Source organism: Artibeus jamaicensis, unplaced genomic scaffold (assembly GCF_021234435.1).
Source record: "Artibeus jamaicensis isolate MK-2021 breed Jamaican fruit bat unplaced genomic scaffold, CSHL_Jam_final scaffold_474, whole genome shotgun sequence".
Classification (NCBI taxonomy): Eukaryota; Metazoa; Chordata; class Mammalia; order Chiroptera; family Phyllostomidae; genus Artibeus; species Artibeus jamaicensis.
In genome coordinates, this window is record NW_026522046.1 from 46,291,037 (window position 1) to 46,317,734 (window position 26,698).

At 56.4% G+C, this 26,698-nt stretch overlaps 1 protein-coding gene across 3 annotated transcripts in view; it reads right to left on the reverse strand.

Annotated features, from left to right (window-relative positions):
* Window positions 1–26,698, reverse strand: part of DOP1B (DOP1 leucine zipper like protein B) — a 75,528-nt gene that overhangs the window by 28,143 nt on the left and 20,687 nt on the right. For 2 of the 3 annotated variants that reach the window (XR_008390182.1, XM_037127172.2), the window contains exons 4-19: window positions 26,103–26,273; window positions 23,443–23,632; window positions 21,661–21,759; window positions 21,235–21,358; window positions 19,494–19,603; window positions 19,147–19,261; window positions 15,417–15,537; window positions 13,765–13,884; window positions 11,570–11,684; window positions 10,786–10,977; window positions 8,354–9,047; window positions 6,682–6,953; window positions 5,439–5,591; window positions 4,658–4,758; window positions 3,823–4,013; window positions 366–1,995 (exon numbers count right to left, since the gene is read on the reverse strand). Coding sequence is in view for 2 of the 3 variants with exons in the window: in XM_037127172.2 (XP_036983067.2) it covers window positions 366–1,995; window positions 3,823–4,013; window positions 4,658–4,758; window positions 5,439–5,591; window positions 6,682–6,953; window positions 8,354–9,047; window positions 10,786–10,977; window positions 11,570–11,684; window positions 13,765–13,884; window positions 15,417–15,537; window positions 19,147–19,261; window positions 19,494–19,603; window positions 21,235–21,358; window positions 21,661–21,759; window positions 23,443–23,632; window positions 26,103–26,273 (4,398 nt within the window). In the remaining variant the exon portion in view is untranslated. Of the gene's footprint in view, window positions 1–365; window positions 1,996–3,822; window positions 4,014–4,657; window positions 4,759–5,438; window positions 5,592–6,681; window positions 6,954–8,353; window positions 9,048–10,785; window positions 10,978–11,569; window positions 11,685–12,054; window positions 12,218–13,764; window positions 13,885–15,416; window positions 15,538–19,146; window positions 19,262–19,493; window positions 19,604–21,234; window positions 21,359–21,660; window positions 21,760–23,442; window positions 23,633–26,102; window positions 26,274–26,698 lie in introns of those variants that run through there. The other variant, XM_053657791.1, reaches the window with a different exon arrangement.

Here is a 26,698-nt window from a genome sequence, read left to right on the forward strand (position 1 = left end):
GTTATAATATTGGTAGGTATCTTTTGCACTATTTTATATTCACGCAGTCACCTTGGAATGTTTTTAGATGTTTTAGAATTGCTGTGTAGGTGAGTCACGTTTTTATTTCTGATTTGTGAAAGTAACAGAGAGGGACTGCCTTGCCCTGTGGCACTGGGCCAGCCCGGGGAGCTGAGTGGGGTTCAGAACAGAGGATATGGACGTTCAGTTCCTGGTCACCCTCCCCCACTGCCCACCCCAGCCCAGTGCTATACAGGCTTCCGATTCGGTTAAAATCCCCTCCAGCTGGCTTCTATGGCCAATCAGCTACTCATCACAAAAACCGTCATTAAAGCAATAAATAATGGGTTAAGGGATCACCATACCTGATAGAGAGCTTCACAGATTCGCTTTCATACTGTTTGACCAGCTCGTCCAAGTTTTTGCAAATCTGGACAATGAAGGGTGTCACCGTCCAGCCCAGGGACTTTCCAAAGTACGGCAAGGAATGCGTAACCAAGCTCACCCAGGTCGGGTGCATGCCGTAGCCATAGGCCGGCTGCAGGCCTCTCACCACGGCGGACACCAGCAGCCCCTGGGAGGTGAGGGGGTGGGGCTGCACATACTGCGCGGCGCTGATGGCCTGCTGGAAGCTGAGGGCCCTGCGCCACTCCCGGGACAGCTCAGGCTGGTTTTCAGCCTCCTCGTGGACCTGGCCCAGGTGATGCTCCAAGACAACCAGCACCTGCAGGAGCTTCAACAACTCGATCTGCAGCGGGTGCTCACTCCAGATCTGGTCCTGGCCCAGGCTGATGAGACCCTCCTCCCAGAGGCCGTCTTCCTGCGGGGCCTGGCCTTGCTCCGCGGTGGCCAGGCCGTAGCGCTTCCAGCTCGTGTACATAGACGCGGACAGGGACAGCAGGACGAACTCCTGCACCCTGCATCTCTGCAGCAGGCTGCGGATGGACTCCACGTGCTTCCCGTCGGCGGACTTGGCCACGGACACCAGCTGCGTCATTATTCTGATCAAAACCTCCACGCTTTTGACCTGGACATCCCGGTTGCCAAGCAGGTCTCGGTGGGAGACCGGTAAGTGACAAGGGTAATAGCTGCGCAGGAAGCTCAGGCACAGGTAGGTGAGCAGCTCGATCAGCAGCGAGTGGGGGCACATGTTGGGGGACGGGGTCTGCAGTTTTCCGTAGAAGCTCTGGCCCACAAGGGACTCCTGGTGGCGCGCCAGGAGGTTGGAGATGAGGTTGAGGTGGGCGGTGGAGCTGGTGTCCATGCTGGTCCTGGACACGGCCTCCACGAACTCCTTGGGGTTGGTTTTGAGCATGGCCTCCAGCACGGAGAAGGCGTAGAGGACGCGCCGGGAGTCGTAGGGCTGCAGGTAGAGCAGGATGTGCTTGAACAAGGCCCTGAGCGCCTCCCGCCGCTCCTGCTGCTGCTTCTGCAGCCTGGACGTGCTGAGGGCCTGGAGCTCCACCTCGGCCTCCTCGTCGCTGGAGAAGGACTCCGAAGCCTGTGTCTTGTCCGAGTCCACACGCGTCAGGCTCAACCTGGCGGTGGACTTGAGGCTTTCCGCCTGGAAGGCCGCCAGCAGGGCCGGGCGCCTGGGGGGGCCCCGGCTGCCGGTGGGGATGGGCGCACAGCAGCCCTCGACATTGCTCAGGTCCTGCAGGCCGTGGGAAGGGGAGGACACAGAGGACGTGTTCTCGCTGTCCGTGTGGCCGAAGCTCGTGTCTGCAGACTCAGTGTGCTCGCTGCTGTCGGGGCCATCGTGGGCTGCCCCATCCAGCAGGTCCACGTCCCCGGGAAGATCGTCCTCCCTCGGTGGGCTTCCCGGTGGGTACATCTCGGGCTCCTTCTCCACCTCGGCCCAGATGGCCTCGCGGTCCACGGTGGTGAGCTGGCTCAGGGGCACGCCCTCTTCCGCGCCGCCTTCCCGGAGCCCAGGCGCTCCACACGCCTCTTTGAAAGAGGCGTGCTTCCCGTGAAACCAACGATGCAAGTCTTCTGAAAGTTACAAAACGACAGGCGACTTCAGAACAGAGGGGCCAGCTACGGTGGGTTAGTTCCTGAGTGATCTCCGTCTTAAAGCCAGACGGAAAGACCAACAGTAATAAAACTGCCCCATGAGACTATGCCAGCAGAGTCTAGACTACATGGTGCACAAAAGGAAGACGAGTGAGGTGAACAGGTCTTTACCAAACGTTCAAGCATCAGCCCTGGCTGGTGTGGCTCTGTGGGCTGGTGTGGCTCTCTGGTCCCACAGACCAAAGGGTTTGGGTTTGACTCCGGGTCAGGGCCCAGGCCCAGGCTGCAGGTTTGAGCCCTGCTCAGGGGATGTACGAGAAGGCTGCTGGAGAGGCCATGAGACTTTAAACCTCAATAAACCGTGGAGTTAACACTTTCTTCTTAAAATAAAGGACCACTAACAAATTTAAGTAACTTTTTAAAAACTTGTCTATCTATTAGGCGTTTTTATTTATTTATTTTTAATTTCTTACTGTTCCCACTATTACAGATGTCCCCCACTTTCACCCCCTTTGTCCCCCTCACCCAGCCCCCGCCCTTTCATCCCCACACTGCTGTGGTGGGGGGGGGTCGCGCAGACATGTTCTTTGGCTGATCCATCTGGTCCCCCCGACCCCTGCCCTTCCGACATTTGTCAGTCTGACCCATGTGTCTACGCCTCTGGTTCTATCTTGTTTGTTAGTTTACTTTGTTCATTAGATCCCACCTATTAGCAAGATCATGTGGTATTTGTTGTTCTCTGGACAAACTCTTAAGAAGGTGCTTAGCTTCACACGAGTCTCTGATTTTTACTTTGTTACGACTGGAACAGTGGAAGGCCTCCTCTTGGAGAAGGAGGCAGCGGGCCTTCCTGATGGACAACCAGACTTCACGGTCTCAGGCGAGGAACCTCGTAAAGAGAGGGCAGGAAATCCTCTGCCCTCCGGGAAGCCCTTGCTTATTTAGTGTATGTAGGTCTGGGGTGCTTGTCTCTTAAGATAAGACTGAGACCAGCGGTATTTACAGCCTGGAGAGCTCAACCAACGCACTCAGAGCCCGGGAAGCTGCGGCTCAGAAGAGAGGCGGGCCCTTCTGTTCGTGAACCTGGGGGGATGCCACACCTTGCTCCGGGACACAGCGGGTTTATTTTAGTCTTCCTCTCCTTACCCCCTGTGTCATTTCGTCTGCGTTCAAGTGCCTCTAGAAAGTCTCTGAACCCAAAGGCTTATGTCTTCTGCATTTCCGGCTATGTGTTAACAGAACTTTCTAGCTGGGAAGAACCTTAGCAGATACATAAGAAACCATGCAAATGTTGACACTCTTGGTCGTTCATGTGTGAGTCCCATCCCCAGGTCTGGGCAGGGACCCGGGAGAAGTGCTGGCCTGGCCGCCCCAGACTGCAGGTCTCTTCGGACCTTGGACAGAAAGCCGAGTTCCGGTGAAGGCCCTGGCCTCGGAGGCCTCTGGCGACCCGCCTGACCCGCCTCCCACCGGACACGTCCCGAGCTGTTTCCTTTAGCAGAAGAATCAGGAAGCAGCTACTTTTCACTGGAACACGGACGACTGAAATTTTTGCACTTCAGTTTTTAAAATCTGACTTTTTTTAAGTGAAAGCAAACCCACTACCTAGCATTTCTAAGTGCTGATTCATCTGACTGTTAAACTTTCAAGTCCTCACAAGTTCACCAAGCACCTTCACACTGGTCGATTCCAGCAAAATCACAAAGGGGGCTGAAGGGCCTTCCTTACACTGCCGCCCCTTCCTCCCTCCGGCCCGGACACCCGGGGGACCCAGGGCCGGCCCGCTGCCAGGCGCGGCGTGCTCACCCGGCAGGCTCTCCTGCCTGAGGCAGTGGATGGAGGTCCTCTGGGTCTTGGGCTGGAGCAGGAGCAGCAGCACGGGCTCGAGGATGCGCGCCACATCGCCCAGGGACAGCGCCCGCACCAGCCAGCCCTGGGCCGCTGCGCCGATGGCGCCGTCTGCGCAGGTCAGGCTGTCCAGCACGACAAACAGGGACCTGCGGGTGGGGAGTGCACCATGGCGTCAGTGTGCGGCACCCCGTGTGCCTGGACACCCCAGGGAGCTGCAGCCTTGCTGGGCTCGGAGACCCGAGTGGACGAGGTTTCCCAAGAGCACCAGCGGGGGAGCTTTTGAAATCCTGATCCCCAGGCCTCAGCCCAAATCTGCTCGGTGGGACTGAGGGCTGGGCCCCAGGCTCCCAGTGAGCCGGCATCCCAGGCTGGCCGTCTGGCCCTACACCTAGAGCTCTGCAAACAAGGTAGGGGGGTTTTAGAAAACAATGTGGATTATAAGGTCCCTGCAATAAATTCACATCTGGAGAGAGTGGTTGATGACTTCGCGAGAAGATACACGGTGTAGCCACCACTCCAATCAAGATCTAGACGGTCTCCACTTGCCTACAAAGCCCCTCCCCCGTAAGGCACGCTCTCGAAGCTGCCCTGGTGACTGGAGGCTTCCTGAGTCCCCCCCCCTCCCCCCCCGCAACCGCAGTGAGAGAATCCCCACCGGGTGTTTACGTACACGCGTCCCATCCAAGCCCACCACGTCCCACATCTCTCTCCCCACAGCCCGACACACTGACCAGGAGCCCCTGCAAAGCGTCCTTGTGTTACGGGTCAAGGACAACGAGGAAGACCTCACCTGTCGAAGGAGCGGTTGTGCGACGCCACTCGGCCGCCTTGGATCTCCCGCGTCAGGTGCCAGAGGACGGAAAACCTGAACAGCGCCTCCAGTCTGGTTCCCTGGATTAGGAAACAGGCCTGCGTGGGGAGCCTGGTCTGCCCACAGGACGCTGTTTCAGTCACGCTGAGCCCCGTCTGAACACCAGCGAGGGCTCCACAGCAGGACAGCAGCGCAGTGGGGGGGCCCTCCCCGTGCCCTGCTCACTTCACGGGGTGCACTCTCAGTGAAGCGCCAGCCCAGACTCGGCGCACGCCCTGCCCAGGGTCACAGGTGGGCCTGGGGTCGAGGGAAAACGTGGGACAGGTGGGGCTCTCCTGTCCTTCCCTGGGGAGTGACAGGCCACAGGGCTTCCAGCAGAGGGACAGCGCTGGACTGCAAGGGATGGCCAGGGCTTAAGGGGCCGACACAGCCTCCACGACTGCCGCTGCACCAGTGTCCCCAGAAGGCCTGCAGGCTCCTCCAGGGCCCGCACACCTTGGGGTCGCCTGGGCGGGTATCCCTGGTGAGCCTTCCGGGGACACGATCCACACTTCCAAGACTCAGAAGGGGACGCCGGGCTCCTGCTGGCCTTCTGGTTCCACACCTTGAACACTTCCGCTCATTAATCGAGACGCCCACTGCGCCCCAGAACGCCCTCAGCTGGAGGTGTGCATGTCTGCTGGGCCCGGAGAGGGACAGGCTGGCCCAGAGGTGGGCACCCTTGCGGGAGGAAGGGAGGGAGGGAGCTGCAGAGACTCACCTTGTCGGGGTCCAGCAGGGCGTGGCAGATGATGTCCTCGCAGATGCTGGCCGTCGGGGCCAGGCAGTGCAGCCGGTAGAACAGCTCCACACAGGGGACGTGATGCTCCCGGGTCTCCTCGCTCAGCTGGCCCCAGAGCACCCTGGCCACCCTCTGGGACAAAGGGGGCACGGCGTGAAACAGGCAGCACTGCTCACCTCCTCCTGCCCAGGCCGGTCCCCGTCCCAAAGTGCCGGCTTCTACCTACCTCTGCTAATGAGAACCCTTCATGTACAAAGAAGCATGGCCAACAAACAGAACAAAGCAAACCCACACCAAACCCTGGCCCAGCAGAAGTCGCCCAGGCAGAGACCCCGGCACAGACCCCACGAGGAGCTTGGGCCCAGCACAGACTCCCCTTCCCAGGAGGAGTCGACGGGAAGCAAGAACCTGCTGGCCCACCATCCTCTGAACAGGCCCAAACGGAACCTGACCACCCGCCAGTGCTGGGGTCCCAGAGATGTGTCCCCCGGAGATGAGTTTGTGGTGGTCGCCAGTCGTGAGCTGGACCCTGTAGCACCTCACCATCTTGATCCAGGGGGGTCCCGACTGGCTTTCATCTCTAATTCTACAAACCACCGTCTCCATCTCCACAACAACACAGTGGCCGATGCCTGACTCACGGTCAGGACAGATTGTATCTCAGACCAAGTCCTCCACTGTCCCTGATCTTGGCTCTCCTGGGCCTGTAGCCACTGCACCCCTCCCCAAGTCCCAGGGAGCCCACGGGGTGCCCCACCCAACAGCGTGAGGCTTCCGGGGCCCCACTTCCGGGAGGGGCAGTTCTAAAGGCATTCTTCCAGGGCACAGAAAAAGATGTCTCCTAGACTGTAATATTTTGGGGACAGCTTAGATCGAAGAACTTTTCCTGCCCATTTGTTTCTACGTGACAGAACTGTGTTCTGTGCGCAGAGCAAACGAACCTCTGACGGGCTCTGGCCCCTGAACATTATTTATTTGTTACCTAAAAGAATGTGGTTTCCAATTCTCAAGTCACAGCTAAACTGCTGGTACTGGAAACTCACTCCGGGACCAGAAACTGTGCCGAGAGCCCACAGCAGGCTCAGGTGTGCGCAGCCCGCTCTGCCTGTCACCAGAGCCGCCTCCTTCCTCGTCACAGTGGCGACAGCCTTAGGGACAGCTTTCACTACAGGGCCTGGGAGGAGCATCCCCGGTCCGCCCCGGTCCTTCCAGTGGGCAATACCTGATAGAAGTCTGTTTTCTCGGCAATGACCTTCAGGATTCCTGGCACAATGGGGGGCACCGTCACCATCTGCAGCTTGCCAAAAAACGGGTGGTACCCAGAGCTTTTGGAGCGTTTCATCTTGTCCTTGATGACCAGCGCCAGGGACTGGGACTGGTTTATCACCTCCAGCAGAGTGTAGATGGCCGCGTGCTGGAGCTCACAGTCGGCACCGCAGCAGCTGATGGTCATGAGGGCCTTCAGCCACGCCGGGAAGGTGGCATCGCCGGCTCCTGCAGGAACCCGACCAGAGAGGGTGGGGTAAGCAGAGCCGCCTGGGGGTGGCCCGCAGGCACGCAGGGTCTCAGGCGCCCTGAGCCCTGGAGCCGCATGGGCTTGCTGGTGGCGGTAACACATGCGCAATCAGCATCAGGGCCACCAGACAGTGAGGTCCGGTCTGGTTCGTCAAGCTTCTCAAATAGGTCAGATTCTCCAATGTCAAGGCCAGGGCTTTGAGAGGACTCAAAATGTTCGTTTTCTGTTATAAATGTAGGGATAGTAGAATTCCCATTAAAATTTAAAAATTTACATGAGGTAAAATTCACACTCTGGGGGAGAGAGTTCCAACTGCTTTCCGCTGGGCTCTCTTGGTGGCAGCGCGCACGCTAGTGGCCTCACGGGCCAACGCAGTGGAGGGCGCCAGCTCTCAGCGTGGCTCCTGCAGGTCTCCGTCCCTGGCAGCTGCAGCCAGCGGACAAAACCGTGGAAATTCAAGCAATGGCTGCAGGATGGAAAACCCCTGTCCTAGTCCTGCCGACCTGATCACTCTGGGATGTGAGCACCCAGTGAGAAAGTGGCTGTCCATAACCAAGCGGACAGCTGCCACCGAAAACCCACTCTGCTGACACCTTGATCTGGAACTTCCAGCCCCCAAAACCATGAGAAAATAAAGTTCTGCTTTGTGAGCCACTCCACCTGCAGTGGTTTGTTGGGGCCACCTGAGCTGCGACCCTGTCGGCTAGGGGTCACACTGTGTTCCCCGCTGTTCTTCCGACGGAGTCCTAACAGTGGGACCACAGACTGTGATCTTATGTGGAAAAAGGGGCGATGCAGATATAACTAGTTACAGTGCAGTCAAGCAGAGAGTCAGTGGGCCCCCATGTGACCAGCAGTGTCCTCAGCAGAGGGCCATGTGCACACCGGTGTGCACACAGGGAGAGCACTGCAAAGAGCCTGCAGGCCACGAAAGGTCCTGGAAGGACCAGCAACTCAGGCAGAGGCCTGGGACACAGCCTCCCTGAGACAGCTGGAGGGGGCGGGGCCCTGCCGACACCTCGGTCCCAGACGTCTGGCCTCCAGAAGGCGGGAGAGGGTGTTTCTGTTGTTTATGCCGCTCGGTTTGTGGTGCTTTTCACAGCAGCCCTAGCAGACTAGTGCACGAATCCTTAACAACAGGTCTGATGAAACAGTCTATTTTACTATTGTTAAGCACCTTTCATGCTCCTGACCTTTTAGTGGGCCGACACCCAACGTTTAAAAGTAAACACCCAGCCTCACCCATGAGCCACCTGCGTGCACTAGTTAGAAACAGAGCAAGGGCACAAAGGTGGCAGCGTTTCTCCCCGGCTCACGATCCAGCTCCTCTGGAAACATCTGCAGGGTCCCCACGTGGGCACTCGGGCCCCCTACTCACCGGGGGGCTGGAAGAGCGTGTCGCAGAGCTGCTCGGTCTCCTCCGCGGACAGGTAGACTGGGAAGGTGGCGCAGTCCAGCAGCAGGTGGCAGGCAGCAGCGAAGGCCTCCCTGCAGCCCTCCCTGGAGGCCCCCAGGTCCGTGACCACCTGGTCCATGGCCCAGTCTCCCTCCTGTGTTTGGCCAGGGCTGCTGGGCAGAGGTGAGGGCGGCTCCACACTTTTGGTCTTAAATGGAGACCCTCGAACTGTGAACCAGTCTGAGAGCAGCTGCTTAAACTGGGGCATGTTGATGGGCTTGGCCTCCCACGAGTTTTTCCTGCCTTGGCGGCCGGGCTCCGGGCTGCGCGGCCCTCCCTCGTCCCTCGGGCCTGCCGGGCCTGCCGGCTCTCCAGCCTTGTTTGCCTCTCCAGATGCTGTCAGCTGTGCCCCAAAGATGTGCTTGTGGGCAAAGTTGGCAATCAGCTCCTGGACGGAACAAAACGTTCTCTGCATGCTCCCGCCCATCTTCCAAACGTCGTCTTTTTCAGGAGAGGCGCTGGGGACCCGCAAGTGCTCGGCGAGCTCTGGCGATGACGCACTGAGCCCAATCCCACTGTCTTCGGATTTCAGTGGGGGCAGCGGAGGGTCCTCATCACCTGGGATCACTGCCTTTGTGTCTAAAATTACTTCACTGCTGTCACCTTTCACGGGACTCTGCAAAACATGGAAGTTTGTAACGTGCATCTGGTAAGACCAGAGGATCCAAATATCAGCCAAGTGCGGCGAACTGTAAACGTGCATTTCCTGGTTTGAAGTTCATAATTCTCTACACCAAAGAGAACCCTGTGCGTCGTGCACAGTAAAACGCAGATGGCACACAGTGCGGGGAGAGGCACGGCCAGGGCGGGGGCAGGCAGACCGCCACACTCCACGGGTGGGCTGGCCTCGACCGACTTAACTAGGCTCTTCAGCGTTACCAAAGTTAGTTAAAAACAGTTTCCGCCAGATTCCAAAACATAAATAAGGAAATGGGGCTGAGGGCAAAATAAAGGCATGAAAACCTAAGAGGAGAAAGCTAGAATGAAGTCTTTAAAAAAAAAAAGATTTTATGTATTTATTTTTTAGACAGAGGGGGAGGGAGGGAGAAGGGAGAGAAACATCCATGTGTGGTTGCCTCTCATGCGCCCCCTACTGGGAACTGGCCTGCAACCCAAGCATGTGCCCTGACTGGGAATTGAACTGGCAACCCTTTGATTCGCAGGCCCACGCTCAATCCACTGAGCTTCGCCAGCCAGGGCTAGAATTAAGTCTTTAAACACACATACACACACACGTAAAACACATGCGTGTGTACGTGCACAGTGAGTCCTCACCGACCGTCATCAGTAGATTTTGCAGCTTTAGGTCAAACAACGACATAGGAAGAAAGCAATTTCGCCACAGGCTCATTGATATGAACAGGAGTTAAGTTCCTGCAGCTTCTCATCAATGTTCCAATGAAGCAACGTTATTCGAACACTTGCTGTATGAATTTTGTGGCTTTTCCAAAGGGATGACACGTCAACCTTCAATGAATTGACCTCTTTTTTATACTGCTACTTAGATAACGTTACATTAAATTTGAAAGTCCTCAGCATTTAACCCGTAGGGCTTTCTAGGGAAGAATAAAAGGGTATTATGCAATTTTTGAGGCATTATCTTTTTAATTTGCAGACTACACATATCTTAAATCATCCTCGGGATATTTTTCTCTCCGTTAAATTGTGTTCCCTAAAAAAAGATAATGAAGTCCTAACCTCCAGTGTCTGTGAACGTGACCTTGACCTTACTTGGAAAGAGGCTCCTTGCACGGATGATTGAATTAAGACTAGGTCTTAAAGTGGCCCTAGTCCAGAGATTGGTGTCCTTAGAAAAAGAGGAAATGTGAACACACACAGGGTAGACACCAGTGAAGCTGAAGGCTGAGACTGGGGTGACGTGTCTACAAGCCAAGGAACGGCCATCTGAGCATCAGAGCCGGAGGCACGGACCAGAACCTTCCCTCACAGCCTCAGAAGACATCGGCCCCAATGACAGTGACTTCGTTATTCAAGTCACTCGGTCTCTGGTCCTCTGTTACCGCAGTCCCAGGAAACACATCTCTCCCTCATATTTTTAAAAACAGGCCGTCACACCCGCCAACACACACCCGCAAAGGTCTGGGCTGTGTGCCAGCCGCAGCTCTGGCTCCAGCAGGGAAGGAGCAGGGATGGGGGAGCAAAGGTGCGTTAACAGCATCCCTGCTACAAGCTTTTATAAAGCAGGGTTTGAGAAGCATACTGGAGACATTGCCTATGTCTCTTCTAGTCCTCGCTCCTATCCTGACCTGACCGACCCTGACTGCTTTCTGCTCCCAGGGAGGCGTAAGTTCCTTTCAGCTCAGAGAACCGTTGCGGCGGCTCCCCGCACCTACCCCGTCTCCGCTGGTGGACTCTGTGTCCGTGAAGGAAGGCGGCATCTGCACCTTGCTGAGCACTTTGAAGCACGTCCGCAGGGCATGCGTGAGTTCATCCAAGCTCAAAGCCTCCAAGTCCTCAGCCAGAGGCTGCACCAGGCAGGTGAGCATCTGCGGGAGGCACTGGGTCTGCACCTCGGAGTAGAGCTCCTGTGAAATGAAGACGTGGGCCTCAGGGACGTGGTGTTGGGCCACGGTCACCAGGGACAACGTGCCTCCTGGCGGCTTCTCAGGAAGCTCGATGTCTCAGGGCACAAGGAAGCTCCACATTAACTCCCAAAGTGGAAAACACAGTATTTCTTTCTGAGCGGGGCAAATCCACGCACTGTGTTCCCTCCGTCCAAGTCTTCACCCTGTGTAACAGGGAATCTCTGCCACACTTACTTCCGTGTGAAGGAAGCTGGTTTCCTTGGAGAAAGCTGGCCAACGACCGGGTTTCGGACACACACTGCCACCCACTCCTGAACGACCAGCGCCCAGGGGGACGCCCGCCCCCGTCTGGTTTACGGGATTTCAGCTCAGCCCCTTACGGCTGGCTCACAGTCCCAACCCCTTTGCAGGAAGACACAAAACTCACAGGGGGTTACGTCCAGCTACGTCCTCCGAGCTGAAAGGAACATCAAAACCGTGCCGTGTGCTTATGTCAAACTATTTGTGAGTTTAGGTTCATCTCACAGGTGCACAACACGAAGAGAAACATCACGGGAGGCGCCGAGCCGCCCACCACAGCCAAGGGCCTTACCAAGGGGATGACGTCCAGCAGGAACACAAGGAGGGCGCAGAGCTCCGAGACCGTGGGGGGTGGGCCGACGCTCTTCCCGGCGGCGGGGCTCTGCTTCGCTGTTCCACGTAAGTCCCTGGAGGAAAAACAACAACAACGATAGGTCAAGTCTTTCTCCCATGATAATTTCAAGTGTTTCTTTAATTTTCAATGAACTACTTATTCTCTTTCAAACATAAAGAGAGACAGCTTCTGTCGTTCCAACCATCAAGCTTTGGTGCCTACAACCTCCTAACAGAGAGAAGTATGATAAGGGTCTGCTTGTCTCCCAAACAGGTGCGCTCTGACATGAACTTCGTCAGCCCAGATGAGGGTGGTCCAAGCCCACGTGGGCCCCACACCCAGCAGACCTGAAGTGCAGTCGACTGCAACAATCCACAGCCCCAGCCCAGAGCAGAGGCCGGTCCCCAGGAGGAGCCTGGCGGGAGCTGGCACAGGCCACACACCTGCTGACGCATTGCAGGGGCCAGGGCTCCATGTGACACCAGTGGCCACCCGCGTGGACCGCTCCTGCAGGGCAGTGGACATCACTGCCCCGTGGACCTGATCGCCTTACACTGGAACTCCACACCCCTTTGAAAAGAGCGGGTGTCTGGTTAACAGGGAAGTCGCAAAGTATATCCTGGATCTCACAACAGAGCAACTTTGGGTGCCTCTGGCTATCCCCAGCAACTCCACCCACGGTCATGTTCTCCGCTGTCAGTCACGGCTTCGTGACACTGGAGTCTGTCAGCCTGAGAACGACTGCAGCACTGCCTCCCATGCCCTCACTCCTGGGGGGCTGCTCCAAAGGAGCCTGTCTCTGCACACCGCAGTACCGCCGAGAAAACAGTGCGACCATTCACACCACTGCGACTGCTACGCGCGTCTGTCACAATACAGACACTCTTCCAAGGACCTCCCAAGGCACAGGGCAAAAGTCACACACAGCTGTTACCACTTAGATAAAACTTCAATAGGCAAAACGGCCGTATCATCACACACTTGTCACGCCCAGATAACGCCGTGGACGGCCAGACGGTGACTTCAGAGATTAACGCTGGGATGGGGGGAGGGAGAGTTGTGAAAGAGGGGCGTTAGCTGCATCTTGGAAGCAACATTTTGTTCCTCCAAGAAAAAAAAATCTGAAAAGCAACGGCCAAGCGTCGCCTATAATTTCAGCAATGGGTGCGTGTGCACCAGACGTTACTCCCCGTCTTGCCCTCACGTTTGAAATGTTCCAGTTAATTTTTTTCAAAGAAAGCACACCTCCTCGCTCTGAAACGGAACCAAGCTGGCCAACACACACTCCAGCTTCAGTACGACGTGGCCTTGCTGCTGCCCACAGACGCAGTGACAGTAACAGGCAAAGTGACAGTAACGCAGTCCTCCCCGTCCCTCCTTTGCTGTGCAATGCCGCCTGCTGTCTGGCCTTGGGCCTCCTTCTACAACTTTCTCTGGGCTGTCCTGATGAGCTGAGAGTATCCTAAGGTCCTCAGGCCCAAGGATGGCCCAGACAAACCCTAAGTAAAGCTGCTATCGCAGCTGCTGGGATACAAAGGGCCACAGCATTCTAACGGGGAGGGGAGCGACAAGCAGGAAGTTCCAGTGTGACTCACCCAGAGGCAGGGTGTGGGTGACAACAGCATTCCTCCTGAGCAGAGAGCACTGGGGAAAAAGGGGGGGGGGGGGGAGCACGCTATTCCCCAGATAACGATGCAGAACTTCAGAGCTGGTGGAACTCTCCAGATTCAAAGTGACAGGAAGCTGATTACAGCAGCTCGGACGCCTTTATCTGACGTGTGATACACGGATGATCCCTAACACACCCTACCCGGTCACAGAGTCACACAAATAAGCTTCTCCCCTGGATCAGGCCTCTAAGAAACAGTACGAAGAAAGCATATTTCATCCCTAGCTAGAAAATGCACTGAGGACTTTTCTAAAGTTCGAGTTTAATAAGTAAAGAAGCTCCAGAATTACGGGGCAAAGATTATGCGAACCTTCTTAATGGCAGTGTGTTTTATCTAGCACAAGTTTAACTGGGTTCCCCCCAGCCCTGTGCTGAGACCGCTCACCTGCGGCCAGTCCCCTGCATCTGACCACCCTCAGCAGCCAAGAAACCAGCAGCCCTCCAACCCTTCCTGCGTGTTCATCGCCCTGCCCCGGCCACTCACCTGAAGCAGTCCTCGAAACACCTGGTCATGTAGTCCCAGAGGAAGTCTGAGCTGAGGGACGTGATGAGCAAGTTCACGGTTTTCACCACCTCAGAGGCAGTTCTGTTTTCTTTTATGGCGCTGCAAAGGCAGAGGGCTGTTCAGAACTGTGTCCGTGAAACACTCTGTCGGACAAGAACACCACGCCCGGAAAACTGAACCACCGTACCGTTTACAACCTACTTCGAGAGAGACTCGGCCAAAGACAAAAAGTTCACTGCTCACATACAGAAAAAGGGGCGCACAGTGTCAGCCCAGACAGTCTCTCAGACATAAGCTCGGAGCTGTCGTGAAAAGCACGGGACACGGGAAACCGCTTTAGTCCCACGGAACGTATCTGGACGCTTTATTAGTGGAGTAACATGGTTCAGCCGCCCCGGGGTGGGGGGGGGGAATCTGGCTGACATTTACACGTGAATCCTTCCCAAACACACAGCAAAATATGAAAACCAAGATCCTGCATTTATAAAAAAATGCGTATCTTCTGCGACTCAGGACATGTACCGCAGGGATTTATCCTGCGCAGAGCTTTGCATGTGAAGATGGGTGATGCGGAAGGAAAACCTGCAAGGTCATCCAAAACACTGAAGAGTGGAAACCGCCTAAGACGTGATCAGTGAGAGAACGGCAGTCAGAAGTTCTTACACGCGTGACGAAACCTCACTGGGGAACCGAAGGTAACCCTTATATTCCTCCGGACAAGACAGTGCAGCTGCTCACGGCTTGCATTTAAAAAAAAATGGGCAATCCTACAGTGTAATTCCATCTTTAAAATAAAAGATAGGCACCACTACCCCCATTTATACATATGCTCGCTGAAAGTCTGGAAAGAAAGAAAAAATGTTTTATGCCTTTCTCTGAAGGGCAGTGGGATTACGGGTATCTTTTTCTCTTGACACCTCCAAATACCAGCACATTCTGCAATGAGTGTGTTACTATTTTCATATTCGGAAAAGCAACAAAATACTTGGGGAGGAAAAGCGAGCACTAAGAATTCTTTGTTCATTTCAAATGAATGAAGCAGGAAAGCCTCTCCATTGAGTTGAGTTTTCTGCCACTCCAGGCAGCAGGGGGCCAGGTCGAGAGTGAACTGGTAAGACAGAGGCTGCCCCGTGTCTCAGAGGACACGAGTCAGGGCTGATGGACACCTAGACATTGGAAGGCAACAGTCTGCTTGTCTCCCCACCCCTACTCCCTGTCCTCAGGGTCCCTGAGCACGTGCCCTCAGGGCGCCCTTGCCTTGACTGCCCCCCAACTCCTCAAGACTCAAGCCCCCTGAATCCACTTCCTGGCCTTCCCCTCCACCCTGCCCTCCCTGAAACTCACTACAGGGGTCACCTAGACCCGGTCGCCTCTGTTGAGTAACTTTTCATGCTCGATCAGTAAGTACGGTTGGTACTTCCCAGGCTGGGCCGGGACCCAATCAAGCCCCCTTTAAACTCCTCGCAGTATTCAGCAGGGAGCAGTCAGTTCGTGCTACAATAACCTGCTCTGTGTCTCCGCTTTCCTGGCGCCCCGCAGTTGACAGCACACAACAGGGGGAAAAGATCAGGGCAGAAAAGATGGGGCAACATCGGGGAGGGAGGCGGAGTGTAAGGGGGCCACGCCCGCACCTTGCCAACGCGTTCCCGCTCTGCGTGTAGCTGAGCTGGAGGCTGCCGCCCAGTGCGTCTCTGCAGCAGGAGTAGAAGGCCCGGACCACTTCCAGAAACAGGCTCCCAACCACCTGCGGGCCTGCGGTCGGAGAGAAAACGGCCAGACATTAGCAACCCGCTTTCAAACCCACAAACGACACATGTGCCTGCAACACACACAAGTCGACTCTCCGTAGGCCAGTCGGGCCACATGAAACACACAGAAACTCCACGTGGTGGCAATGACTCCCACTGGGGGTCCCCATCCTGGAAAACGGCCAGTGTCTCTGCAGAGCTCACCAGGCGCTGGGCCCTGTCCTGGGCACTCTGTATGTATCAACCCTCCCGACAGCCATGTGACCGGGCACTACACACGTCGCAGTCCTGGTTGTCGGGAGCTGACCAGCAACCGCCCTTGACATAGTCGGGACGGATGAGATGCATCTGCACAGCAGAGGCAACTGTGGCTGGACGTCCTGTCTATCTCTCCCTGAATGTTTGTCTTTGCAATTAACAGGTGGTGGGATTTTGACACCTGTATTTCAGGTCCAGTGATCCACAGAACTCCAATGAGGTTGTACAAAGTGATTTCTTGGCCATAGAACAAAAGTACCCCCTGATGGGGTAGCCCCTGAATGTCTAAAAGTTGATGGAGTAACAGCCCCTCCTCCACCTTGGACCGGAATATATGTTAATAGAAGTAGACAGATAAAGAAGCAGGAGAAGCTGGTTAACTATTACAAACTGAGCGCGTAGAAACAATTACTACGGAGTCAGAGTCCAAAGTACAGAAAGATTCTAGACAGGAAGAGAGAGAGCTAAGTTAGACACCACAGAGGCCTTGTAATAAATTGCCTATAACCTCTACTCAGTCTAGTGTATCCCTTTGACCCATGCCAAATTCTAAGAACTTTAATAAACAATAAGACATTTAAAACTCTGTACATGCAGCTAGTTCTAATTGTCTGACTGATGGCTCTCCTGGTCAAAATAACCTTTGTTTAACATAACTGAATCTATGGAATTTCCTGTACTTTTCCTAGTTACCTCTGTATTGTTTTCTGGTTAACTGATCATGCCATACACCTGTTCCTTTAATGTTATGTAACAATCTCTATAAAAATAAAGCTTAATCAGACTCTGAGAGTTCGGTCAGACCCACAGAAGCTGGCTGTTCTCTGGCATCCAACTGGGTGTCTGACTCTTCATTCGTGGCCTGCGCCGTCCATCCTCCGGGGACCCTGAGACCTGCTGAGGCTGGACCCCGGCACCTGGTTACAGACGAGGGGCTGCGGCAGAGGTCAGAGGGAGCCAGATTCTGCTGGGGGCAGCCAGGACCCACGCATAGTGGTTTTTTTGTTTTGTTTTTTAAGATTTTATTTATTTCTTTTTAGCGAGAGGGGAAGGGAGGCAGAGAGGGAAACATCCACATGTGGTTGCCTCTCGCACGCCCCCTACTGGGGACCTGGCCCTCTAACCCAGGCATTTGGCCTGATTGGGAATTGAACTGGTATCCCTTTGGTTTGCAGACTAGTGCTCAATCCACTGAGCTACACCAGCCAAGGCTGTTTTGTTTTTTCTTGTCCTGAGCTCTCTATTTTTATTTGTTTGCTTTTTAGTTTTTATTGACCTTACTAGGGTGACACTGGTTAAGTACGTGCTCCGCCATAAACTGCTCTGCCAGAGATGTGACTCAATGTAAACATGATGTGGAACTCTTCCGGTCCTGAGCTAGGACACCACAAAAGGAACCACAGCCGTGTACGCTCAGGGAGGTGGCACGAGGAGCTGGGCCGTCTGTGCGCTGGGGGAGCACCATGGCCAATTCGGCAGCTGGACGCTGCTGCTCTCCAAACAGCAGCTGGCAGGCAGAGAGGGAAGGACTCTCGCCCGTGCACCCAGAAGGACAGATGCAGGGTCAAGTCAGAGGAAAAGAAAGGTCTGTCCACGCATCTGTGCAAGAAGCAACCGCAGGTCTTTTATCGACAGCCTGGGAATCCCGCACCTTTTCACAAGCAGAGGGCAGAGTGAGGCCGAGACCAGGCCTCGGAGCGGACAGACAGGGCTCGGTGCCACCCTCTGCCTCCAGTGCTACATCGTCCACTCCTCTGCCTCCCAGCTGTGTCTTCCCTCAGACAACTAGGTGACCACAGAGAGCAAACTAAATGACTGATACGACCAGGCAGAAGCCCGCCTGCCATTCGTCCCTTCCGGGAAATACAACCAGGAGCTCGAGCCAGGAGTCCATGGCTCAAGGTGCACGGCCTTGACATAGGCCAACCAAAGTATGAACGTGCATTCTTCCCAAGAACACTCCCCGAGTGACACAGCCAGCTCCCGATGCAGCTGTGTAAGTCACTTCATTTTCCGGACTGCGCCATGACCGTGACTTTCCAGAGCTTCGGTCACTCCCCCCGAGAGAGAAATGCACTGGGGCCACTGCGGGTCCACCGAGGTGCGGGTGATGGGGGTCTGTACTTGGACCTGTGGGCGGCACTTCAGGGCGGAGCCTGTGGAGACGAAGGCTCCAGGCTTTGACTGTGGCCAGGAGCAGCTGGGGCTGCCCATGCCGTGCCACCCAAGTTCACCTGTGTCCCTCAAGTATCCCCATGGGTACAGCACATCTGCGTGGTGTCAGGTAACCAGCAGTGTCTTGGCGAAGGAGCTCAGGCTCTGGGGTCAAACACATGAAGTTTAAATCCCGGCTCCAGGGTGGCCTCAGCAAATGACTTACCCTTGTTCAACCTTAGTCTCTCTGTCTGTGAAATGGGTCCAGTAAGGAACCCAACTGAGGGCTGTTGGGGCCTGGAGGCACGTGTGGAGGAGACACACACTAGAGGAGGTGTGCAAAGCACTTTGCACAGACGAGTTGCCCAGCTGGTGCTGTGACCAGCAGTGAGAACGCACCGGGATCTTGGTCCCCCCTCCCTCCAACCCGACCAGCAGCTTTCTTCCTTTGTCCCCAGGGCCTGCACCATCCCTGCCACACCCCATGCTCCACGTCCATCTCATGATGAGTCAGCAAAGCCCCCTCTCCTGGGGCTGGAGGGACGAGGCAACAGCCCCCCCGACGGTGGGCACACCCGATACCGGAGCACTGGATGACGCCACCGTGGCTGAAGTCTGGAGAGATGAGGGTTCTCTCCTCTCCTAGGGCGAAGACCTAAGTGAACTGTAGCACTGCTCTTTAACACCAAGGACAGAGGAAGTCACGTTTCTTGGCTCACGCTCACAGGAGTGCAGTGTGTAAGAGGGGACCCTTCAGGAGCCAGAGTCTAGTTCACCCCTTTCCTCTGACAGGGGAAAAGTGGCAGGAGCAGCTTGCCCAGGATCAAAAGGCCAAAAGGGGGAGGAGGGTCCCCCTTTTCCAGAAAATAAATCGAAGCTCTGACATTTGAAGTCTGACATTTGGCTGAAGAAGTGTTCTCGCAAAGTCATTACTGCCTGTGCTCTGTGGGCCCCCTGAAGTCCCCCCAAGGCAGGGGTTCGAGGGTGTGTTCCTAAAAAGTGTTCAAAACTTGTGTGTAAAGGTTTTAAGTGGCGCCCAGATTTGGTCACTGAGCCGTGTAACAGACTACAGAACCTCGGGATGCTGAAGTTCCGGGGACCCGGTCACACAGAGGTAACAGCACAACGCCTGCATCCCCGTGTCGCCCTCCCTGAGGTGGGCGGCCGAGCTGGCGCGTGGCGGCCACGCCGCGGACAGTACCTATCTCCGGCTTGTCCAGCAGGCTGACGAGGATGCGGAAGGGCCGCAGGCGGGCGGCGTGGCGCTCCTCTGCGTCGGCCTCTGGGAGCTCCTGGTGCAGCAGCTCGGCCAGGCCCTGTTTTTTAAAGCCGCAGGTTAGGGGGCTGCACCCAGTGAGCAGGGCATCACCAGCCGGCTGTTCTCCGGACAAAGGGGAACCAGGTGCACGGCACTCAGCTGGTGCGCAGGACCTTCCGAACCGTGTCCAGGGGACAGGCCCGGGGTCTACCCGGAGTGAGGTCCCGCAGAGAAACGCACTGAAGCACCTGACAGGAATTGGGGTCGACTTTCCAGAAATGCTCCTTTACCTCAACCAAAAGATCCTTGGAGTATTTCTCAAAAAAATACACGGACTGGTCCTCGTAGGAGTCTGAGAGCTCGGATTCCGGCACGATGGCGTTCCCTGTGATGCCCGAGCCTGCAAAGAAACCAGCACAGAGCTGTGCGGACGGCTGTGCCCACACAGACTGGGCGGGGGCCCGTGCTCACTGCTTCTAACAACGGGGTCCCCCCCAGGAAACAGCTGGGTCCAGCAGGACAGCGGGGCGCTGGGGACCAGATTGATCGAATTCCACAACAACAGGCACCGATTAGTTTGTCCCACGAACTCAGCCATGAATTCATCACACTGTCTCTGACACATGCGATGACCAGGGTCTAATGGCGTGAGTGTCATTTAAAAAGCCAGTGGTTACTTGTACAGCATTACAGGGAATTCATTCTCATCTGAATGGCCTTGCTTGGAGCCGGGGCAAGTCTGGGAGGTGCCTGGGGCGACGACCGGCACCCCCTGGTTCAAGCAGCGAAGCCAGGGCTCGGGGGCAGCAGCTATGGGATTGGAGCCAACGGAGAAGTCGGGTCCCCGGTCCTCTCTACGCAGCAAGACAAGCTCCACTAAGAGACAGCTCTGCATTGAACAAAATCATCCTTTTGATAAAAGTGCTTAAAGAGCCTGTACACATTCACCTTGAAATCCTTTCTAAGCTTCCATGCAATGGCTTCTGAAACTTTTACAACCAGGGGAAGAGAGGGAAGGAGGGGCCAAGATGACTTCCTGACTCTGGCTGCGGAGATCTGTGTGCTGGGGGTTAAAGAAAGCTGGGGAGCACAGAGGACGTCCGGGGCAGTGAAGCGCCCCTGTGTGACACTGTGCTGGGGGACCCACGTCACACACAACACGTCTGCCCAACCCAGACAGTGCAGTGCAGGGAGCGCCCTGGTGGGAACTGCGGGTGCTGGGTGGGGTGGTGAGACGTGTTGATGTGGGCTCGGGGGTGAGGGCGGGGGTGGGGCGTGCTGGTGACGGGGAGGCTGCACCTGTGCAGGAAGAGAGCGTTATCACGGGAAATCGCCGTACCTTCCTCTGAACTTCACTGTGAGCCTACAACTGCTCTAGAAAAAGAAATTTTTTTTTTTTTTAAGCTGCAGGCGCCTCTCACCATTGCTCTGTATTGCATCTTTCTCAGGTGCAGGCACGGGGGACTTCGTTACATCCGTGTAAGTGCTGCCCCCTTTCAGCCCGTGGCTTCCTGGACTCTGGCCCCGGGACGCCATCCGCCCGACAGGCAAGGGTGCAGGCTGTACGACACGGAAGCACGTGTCCGGGGTCCTCACGCTCCCCAAGTCACCCGACTGTCCCCCAAAGTCACAACACTACACCCCCCACCCCACGAAGCCTTCCTTGACACGGAGGGAGTCCCTGTTTGTGGGTTCCCCTCACATGCCCTCCCCTGGGAAACTTCTCCACAGCAACGGGCCGCAACTTGAATGGGTTTAGCTATGGTTTTCTGTGCTGTTTCCAGCTTCTTGCAATGGAGCTGAGTTAGCATCTCAAGACTCTCACTTATTCATCCCCGTTCGTAAAGTGGTGGCTGCAAGACCGCCAAAGCCGGGGCGTGGGCCGCAGAGCCCACGATGCCCGAGCCCCTGTGGTGTGTGAGGGTGTCACTACACGTGAGGACTCGGAAATGTGCCACCAAGGCCACAGCGCGTGCCGAGCAGCAGCGTGAGCGGCTTCCCTTTAGATTCCAGTAACGTGCCCCACGGTACCTAGTAACCACGCGTAAAGCCGTCTGTTCAGAGACATGTCTCTCCTCAGCAGCGTCTGGGTGGCGGCCGAGAGAACCCGCACGAGGTCCGGTCTGGGCAAGGGGACGGCGCTCTCCTCCGAGTCCTAGCAAGAGGGCAGGGGGTGGTCAAGTTGGTCCCAACGTTCCGACAGGCGGCCCTGCCTGCCAGGCTCCAGAGCTTTCTCTGAAAAAGGCAGGTCTCTGCGGTGCCCGGGGACAGAAGCTATTCAGTGTTTGCTACGTCATCACCATCCCCACGAAAGCAAACGAGGACCTTCCAGCGCCCAAAGCAAGTGACAACCATGCACAGCTGCCCCCCTCCCGGGACTAACACCCGAGGTCACGCCAGCCCACCTGCCTCCCTGGAAGTCCCAGCGACTCCCCCGTGAGAAAGCAATCGACTCACCAGACAGGCGTAAAATGGGAAGAAGAAGAGAACGATTTCCAGGTTATTTCTTTGCACCAGGACGTTTGAGTCCAACAGTGATGCACACAAAGCCTTCACCTAGAAATGACAGAGGACATCCAACATCACTGCAGGCTACTCCGTAGTCATAGAAACGAAGCAATGTTTCTGGGGGGCCTGGCACCGCCGCGTCAAACCACCAGGAAGAGAACAGTGAGGGGTGCACGCAGGAAGCCAGGGTCCCCGCTCCAGACCCTCGGGACTGTGTGACATCGGAAGCTGGTCCGCTGCAGCCCCGCCTGTTCCTCTCAGGGCTGGAGGGCTGTGGGCCCGATGCTCCGGGTCAGACCTCCAAGTCCACAATTCCAGAAAGGAATGTCTTTAGGTTCTGACACAAACGCTTGGCCAAACTCAGACTTCAAAGACGTTCAGTCCAGTGCGCCCCCAACCGACTCAGGGCCTGCTTGGAGTGTCTGAGGGCAGAGGGGGACACGGCTGCGAGAGACGTGGGGACAGGGGTCTGCCACACAGGCCGACGAAACACTGTGAGAACGCAGAAGACAGGGAGTGGCCTTCTTCGGGGAGAGCTGAGCTGGACGGACAGGGGGCACCTCCATGGGGCTCCTGGAGAAGGAGGGGCGGGCAGTGCGTGCAGGAGGTGGGGGTGGGGGGGGTGGACTGATGTCTGCAGCCAGGCCGGGTGTGCAGGGCCCTGACGGGGCGAGTGAGGTGCCTGGTGGCTGGGAGCCGACTGTCAGGGACACTCAGCGTCTGGCACAGGAAGCCCGGTCGCCTTCCCGCACAGTGTGGACTGGAGCAGAGCTGGGCAAATCTCTCACAAATTAAAAGGGAGGGGGCGGGGGGAGAACGGGAGGAGAGGAACCACTTAGAAATTGCATTGTGGTCTGGAAGCAAGACTTAAGAAGTTGGGGCAGAGCTGTGAAAACAGAGAGGAAGAGATGGGGTGGCATGGGTACCGGGTACTGAAGGGGCGGGAGAGGAGCCAGGGTGTGTACCAGGGCCTCCCAGGCAGGCGCTTTCTATCTTCCTCTTCACTCAGTCCGCAGAGGGCCCTGAGGCAGGTCATCCCCAGTTTGCCAAGAGGTATGAACTCAGGGGTGAGTAATTCACACCAAGCTGTGGACTTTCTAACCATGGAGTTCAATTCCCAACATTCTAAATTCAAAGCACCAACGCACCACTAGGTGGCGATAGACAGCAGGCCATCAAACACACAGGAGGGTGAGTTTGGGGAGGGAGAGGAGAGGAAGACCTGGGAAGTTCAAGGTTTTAAGGTCATGAGAAAGCATGTCACTGCCAGGAGAGAGCAAGCCTCGAAGGGACATGGGACAGACACCGAGGAACCCTGACAATCTAGTTTTGAGAGTGACAGCGGCTGGGGCAGGACCGAAGCAGTGACCGCCACAAGTGGGCAGAGGGAGAAACGGTGACTTTAGCTAAGGCAGCAGAGTCTGGACAAAGCTCTCCAGGAACCTGACAGCCAGCCGTGTGCTCAAGAGCTGGGGCGCCCAGAGGGCCTCGCTGGGTGTGACGGCGCTCGTGTGGATACATAAATTGCACGCACACGTTACAAAACAACAGCACATCCCGGTTTCCTCGTGTTGGAGGATGCTGTGTCCACATCTGACTCAGTGGCTCCAAATGACACACTCGGGCTCCATGTCCCCTGCTGCTTCCTGATGTCCCTTTGCAGCCCCGGTGACAGCCCATGCCTGCACGCCCCATGGGCCCCACGGCCCCAACGAAGAGTGCGGCACCCACCGTGAGCTGGTGATCTGTCCCCAGCATGTGCTTCTGCTCCTTGCTGGGCGCATCCCTGTTGAGGTGGCTCACCACGAAGAGCGAGGCGGGCAGGCGGACGGACGGGCTGGCCAGGACGCTGCCCCAAAGGGCGGCATAAAACACCTCTTTGCCGACCACCAGGGACAGTCTCAGGAGCAGAGCATCTGTCCTGTGGACAAGAGACGACAGAGTTTAAGGGCTGGTCCCAGCGTGTCCTGGTCTCCCGGGGCTGCTCCGTGAATGCTTTGCTGACAGCCAAGCCTGTTCCCTGGGGAAACACCACCGTCCTCACTGTGGGGAGCAGTCTCCTGTCTCTCTGTGTTTGTGCCCCTGTCACAGTCACTGAAATGGAAGTCGCTAGAACACACATAACCTGAGGTTTACAGCTCTTGGCCAACAGGTAGGTGAGCCCTGTCTCTGCCTCCGGCCTGGCCATGGATGCCGGGCTACTTTGCCAGATGGCGGTGCTACCACTATTGAAAGGGGACAGGCAGGGCAACCACTTACATTGAAGCCCCGGGAGCCATTAACATGTGGGGAAAAGTGGGTGTGACTGACTGTAGACTTTAATAATGAAAAAGGCGACCTCACCTTCAGCACATCCAGCCAAACATGTGCCAAGTGACATCTGACTTCAGACGTACTGGGGACAAAATGCACCTGGGCCTCCCACTCCACCGCCGTTTCCAGGAAGCCTGGGACCCTGCTCCCTGTCCCCGCGCCCCGGCGCCTCTGTGCACTGACTCCCACTCAGGGAAGTTCTCCCGAGGAGGGTGACACGCACTCGCCTCTCATCTTTCTCTAGGTCTCTCCCCCAGCAGCACGTCAGCAGTGTCACCACGGGTCACGGCTGCTTTTCCCGACCTGGACCACAGCCAGGTGCTCCTTTGCTCGGGCGCACCTGCCGCTGACCAGGGTGCCTTCCCTGTCCACAGTGAAGACGAAGCTGGCAGCGGGTGAGAGCATCTGCCTGCAAGATGGCAGAGGCAAATGCCCACAAGGGGCCTTGACTTAAATAGGCGATCCAACCCAGGATCCGGAGCGCCCCTTTCTCGAGTGCCCCGATCTGCACAGAATGCAGAAAACAGTCACAGAAGGACTGGCCCAGTGCAACTTGGTGGCCTCCCCGGGTGGCTGGTATCTGAACTCTGGGTCCGCCTCCTGGCTGGGTCCCCAGGACAAGCTGAACTGCTGTGCATGTCGGCTTGCCGCTGTGAGACGGGGAAAGAGAGGGAGGTGGTGTGAAAACGCCCGGAGTCTCGTGTAAACTGCTCAGCCCGGGAGGACAGGGCTGTCACTGCTCAGTCAGCTCTGCTGGCAGGCGCGTCCCCTGCGCCCTGATGACCGTCGGACACACAGCTGCCTTTCGGAACAGCTGCCTCCCTCTCCCTCATATTACGACCCAAACTGTCTCCAGCTGACTTTTCAACAATCCGTTCAGCGAGTACAAAAACATTTCAGACAAAAAGACTGCTACCTTTTTATGTTAGAAATAAATTCTGTTCTCCTTAAAACTAGTCTGAGCCTTTTTGTCCGATAAAATACTTGTAGCAAAGGCTGCGAGGTTTCATCCTCTCAGAAAATAAGCACAAATGGAGAGGCCTGAGCTACAGCAGAGGTTTAGAAGCACTCGGGATGGCTCGGTGGCTGAAGGCAGTGATTTTCCTTTCAGGGCTGAGCGGACGGAGCACATCTCTGGCAGGGTCTGGACAACGCAGCAAAGGCCCCACTTGGGGCAAAGCAACCCAGCGGCTGCGGTCACAGCAAGTCGGGCAGATGGGTCACTGTGTCCCCTGCGCAGACAGGATGGCCCTGAGTGAGGAAGAGAGCCCTACAGCAAATTCCTTCGCCACAGGTTTAGGACGCCCGGAGGGCCCCTCTCTCCAGGATCCCACTCACGAGGCGGCCAGCGCTGAGATAAAACTCAGCACAAACCGCAGCGCACACTGCCACGCCCGCCTTCAGCAGCAGGTTCCCAAAGTGTGTTCCCCGGGACACTGGCCGCACACACCCACCCACGGCAGAGGGCTCTCCACTGCCACACACGCCACGCACGCCACCCCTCCTCCAACATCCACAGCAGACCGGCTCATTTTCTCTATCAATAAATGCAGCTTAAGTCTCATTTTATTCTGAAAGAAATTAATGGGTATAAAAATGTAAGCAATATAGAGCAAAGCAAGGAACAAAGCAGCTGGGGTTAACAGCCAAGTGGCCAAATGAGAAGCACTCCTGTCCTCTCAGCTGTGAAACTCTAATGTGAGTGTCCAGTTTAAAGCCCAGAACGTGAACTTCTTCTATTCAAAACCAACCAACCATCAAAAACCACACCAAATCCCCAGCCCCACTATTTCCGTCCTCCCTCGTGGGGCCTGGCTGCCTTGCTCTGGGCCCCCCGCAAACACAGCTCCTTCAGCTGCCACCGACACTCTCTTCTCAGCCCGGCCGAGACCAGTGAGTGGCGTGGGCTGTGCCCCGTAAGCCACAACCCTGGCCGGGCGCACGCCTTACCAAATGGAACGGACAGTCACGGACACCGCCCCCCTATCGCAACACCGCACAGGGCGGGTGGCGACAGCAGCCCCTGCACCACCAACCCCCGCCTGACAGGGCAGGGCCGCCGGCAGGCCGAGACCCACCTGTCGTAGACCTCCGAGCCCTCCTCCAGACCGGGCAGCAGGCCGATGATGAAGGCCTGGAGGCTGGGCAGGAGCAGCTTCTGCAGCGGGAGGAAGTACTTCTCATACAGGCCGAGCAGCACGGGCCTCACCGACATGGCCGCGTGCGCCAGGAGGGGAAAGAGCCCGCAGCTTCGGGGAAGAAGAGGGGAGGGGTGGGATGAGTGAGACACGGACTTGGAGGTCCCAGGTGTGCAGCCAGCTGGCCACCTAAATGGGAGATGTAGCCCTGACCGGGTAGCTCAGTCTGTTGGAGTGTCATCCTGTAGACTGAAAGGTCACTGGTTCCATCCCCGGTCAGGGCACAACTAACTGACGTTTCTCTCTCACTTTTATGTTTCATTCTCCCTCCCTGCCTTCCTCTCTCTCCAGAAACAATGAAAAAATGCCCTGGGGTGAAGGCAAAAATCATAAGAAATAAAACATAAATGAACAGGAGACGTCAACACCTGCCTGTCCTGACACAGCCCCGCGTGCGGCCAGCAAACAGCAGGCCCCTGCGGCACGAACACTACACCCCTCACGGCCGTCTGGGAGGCTGCTCGGAGCCACCTCCC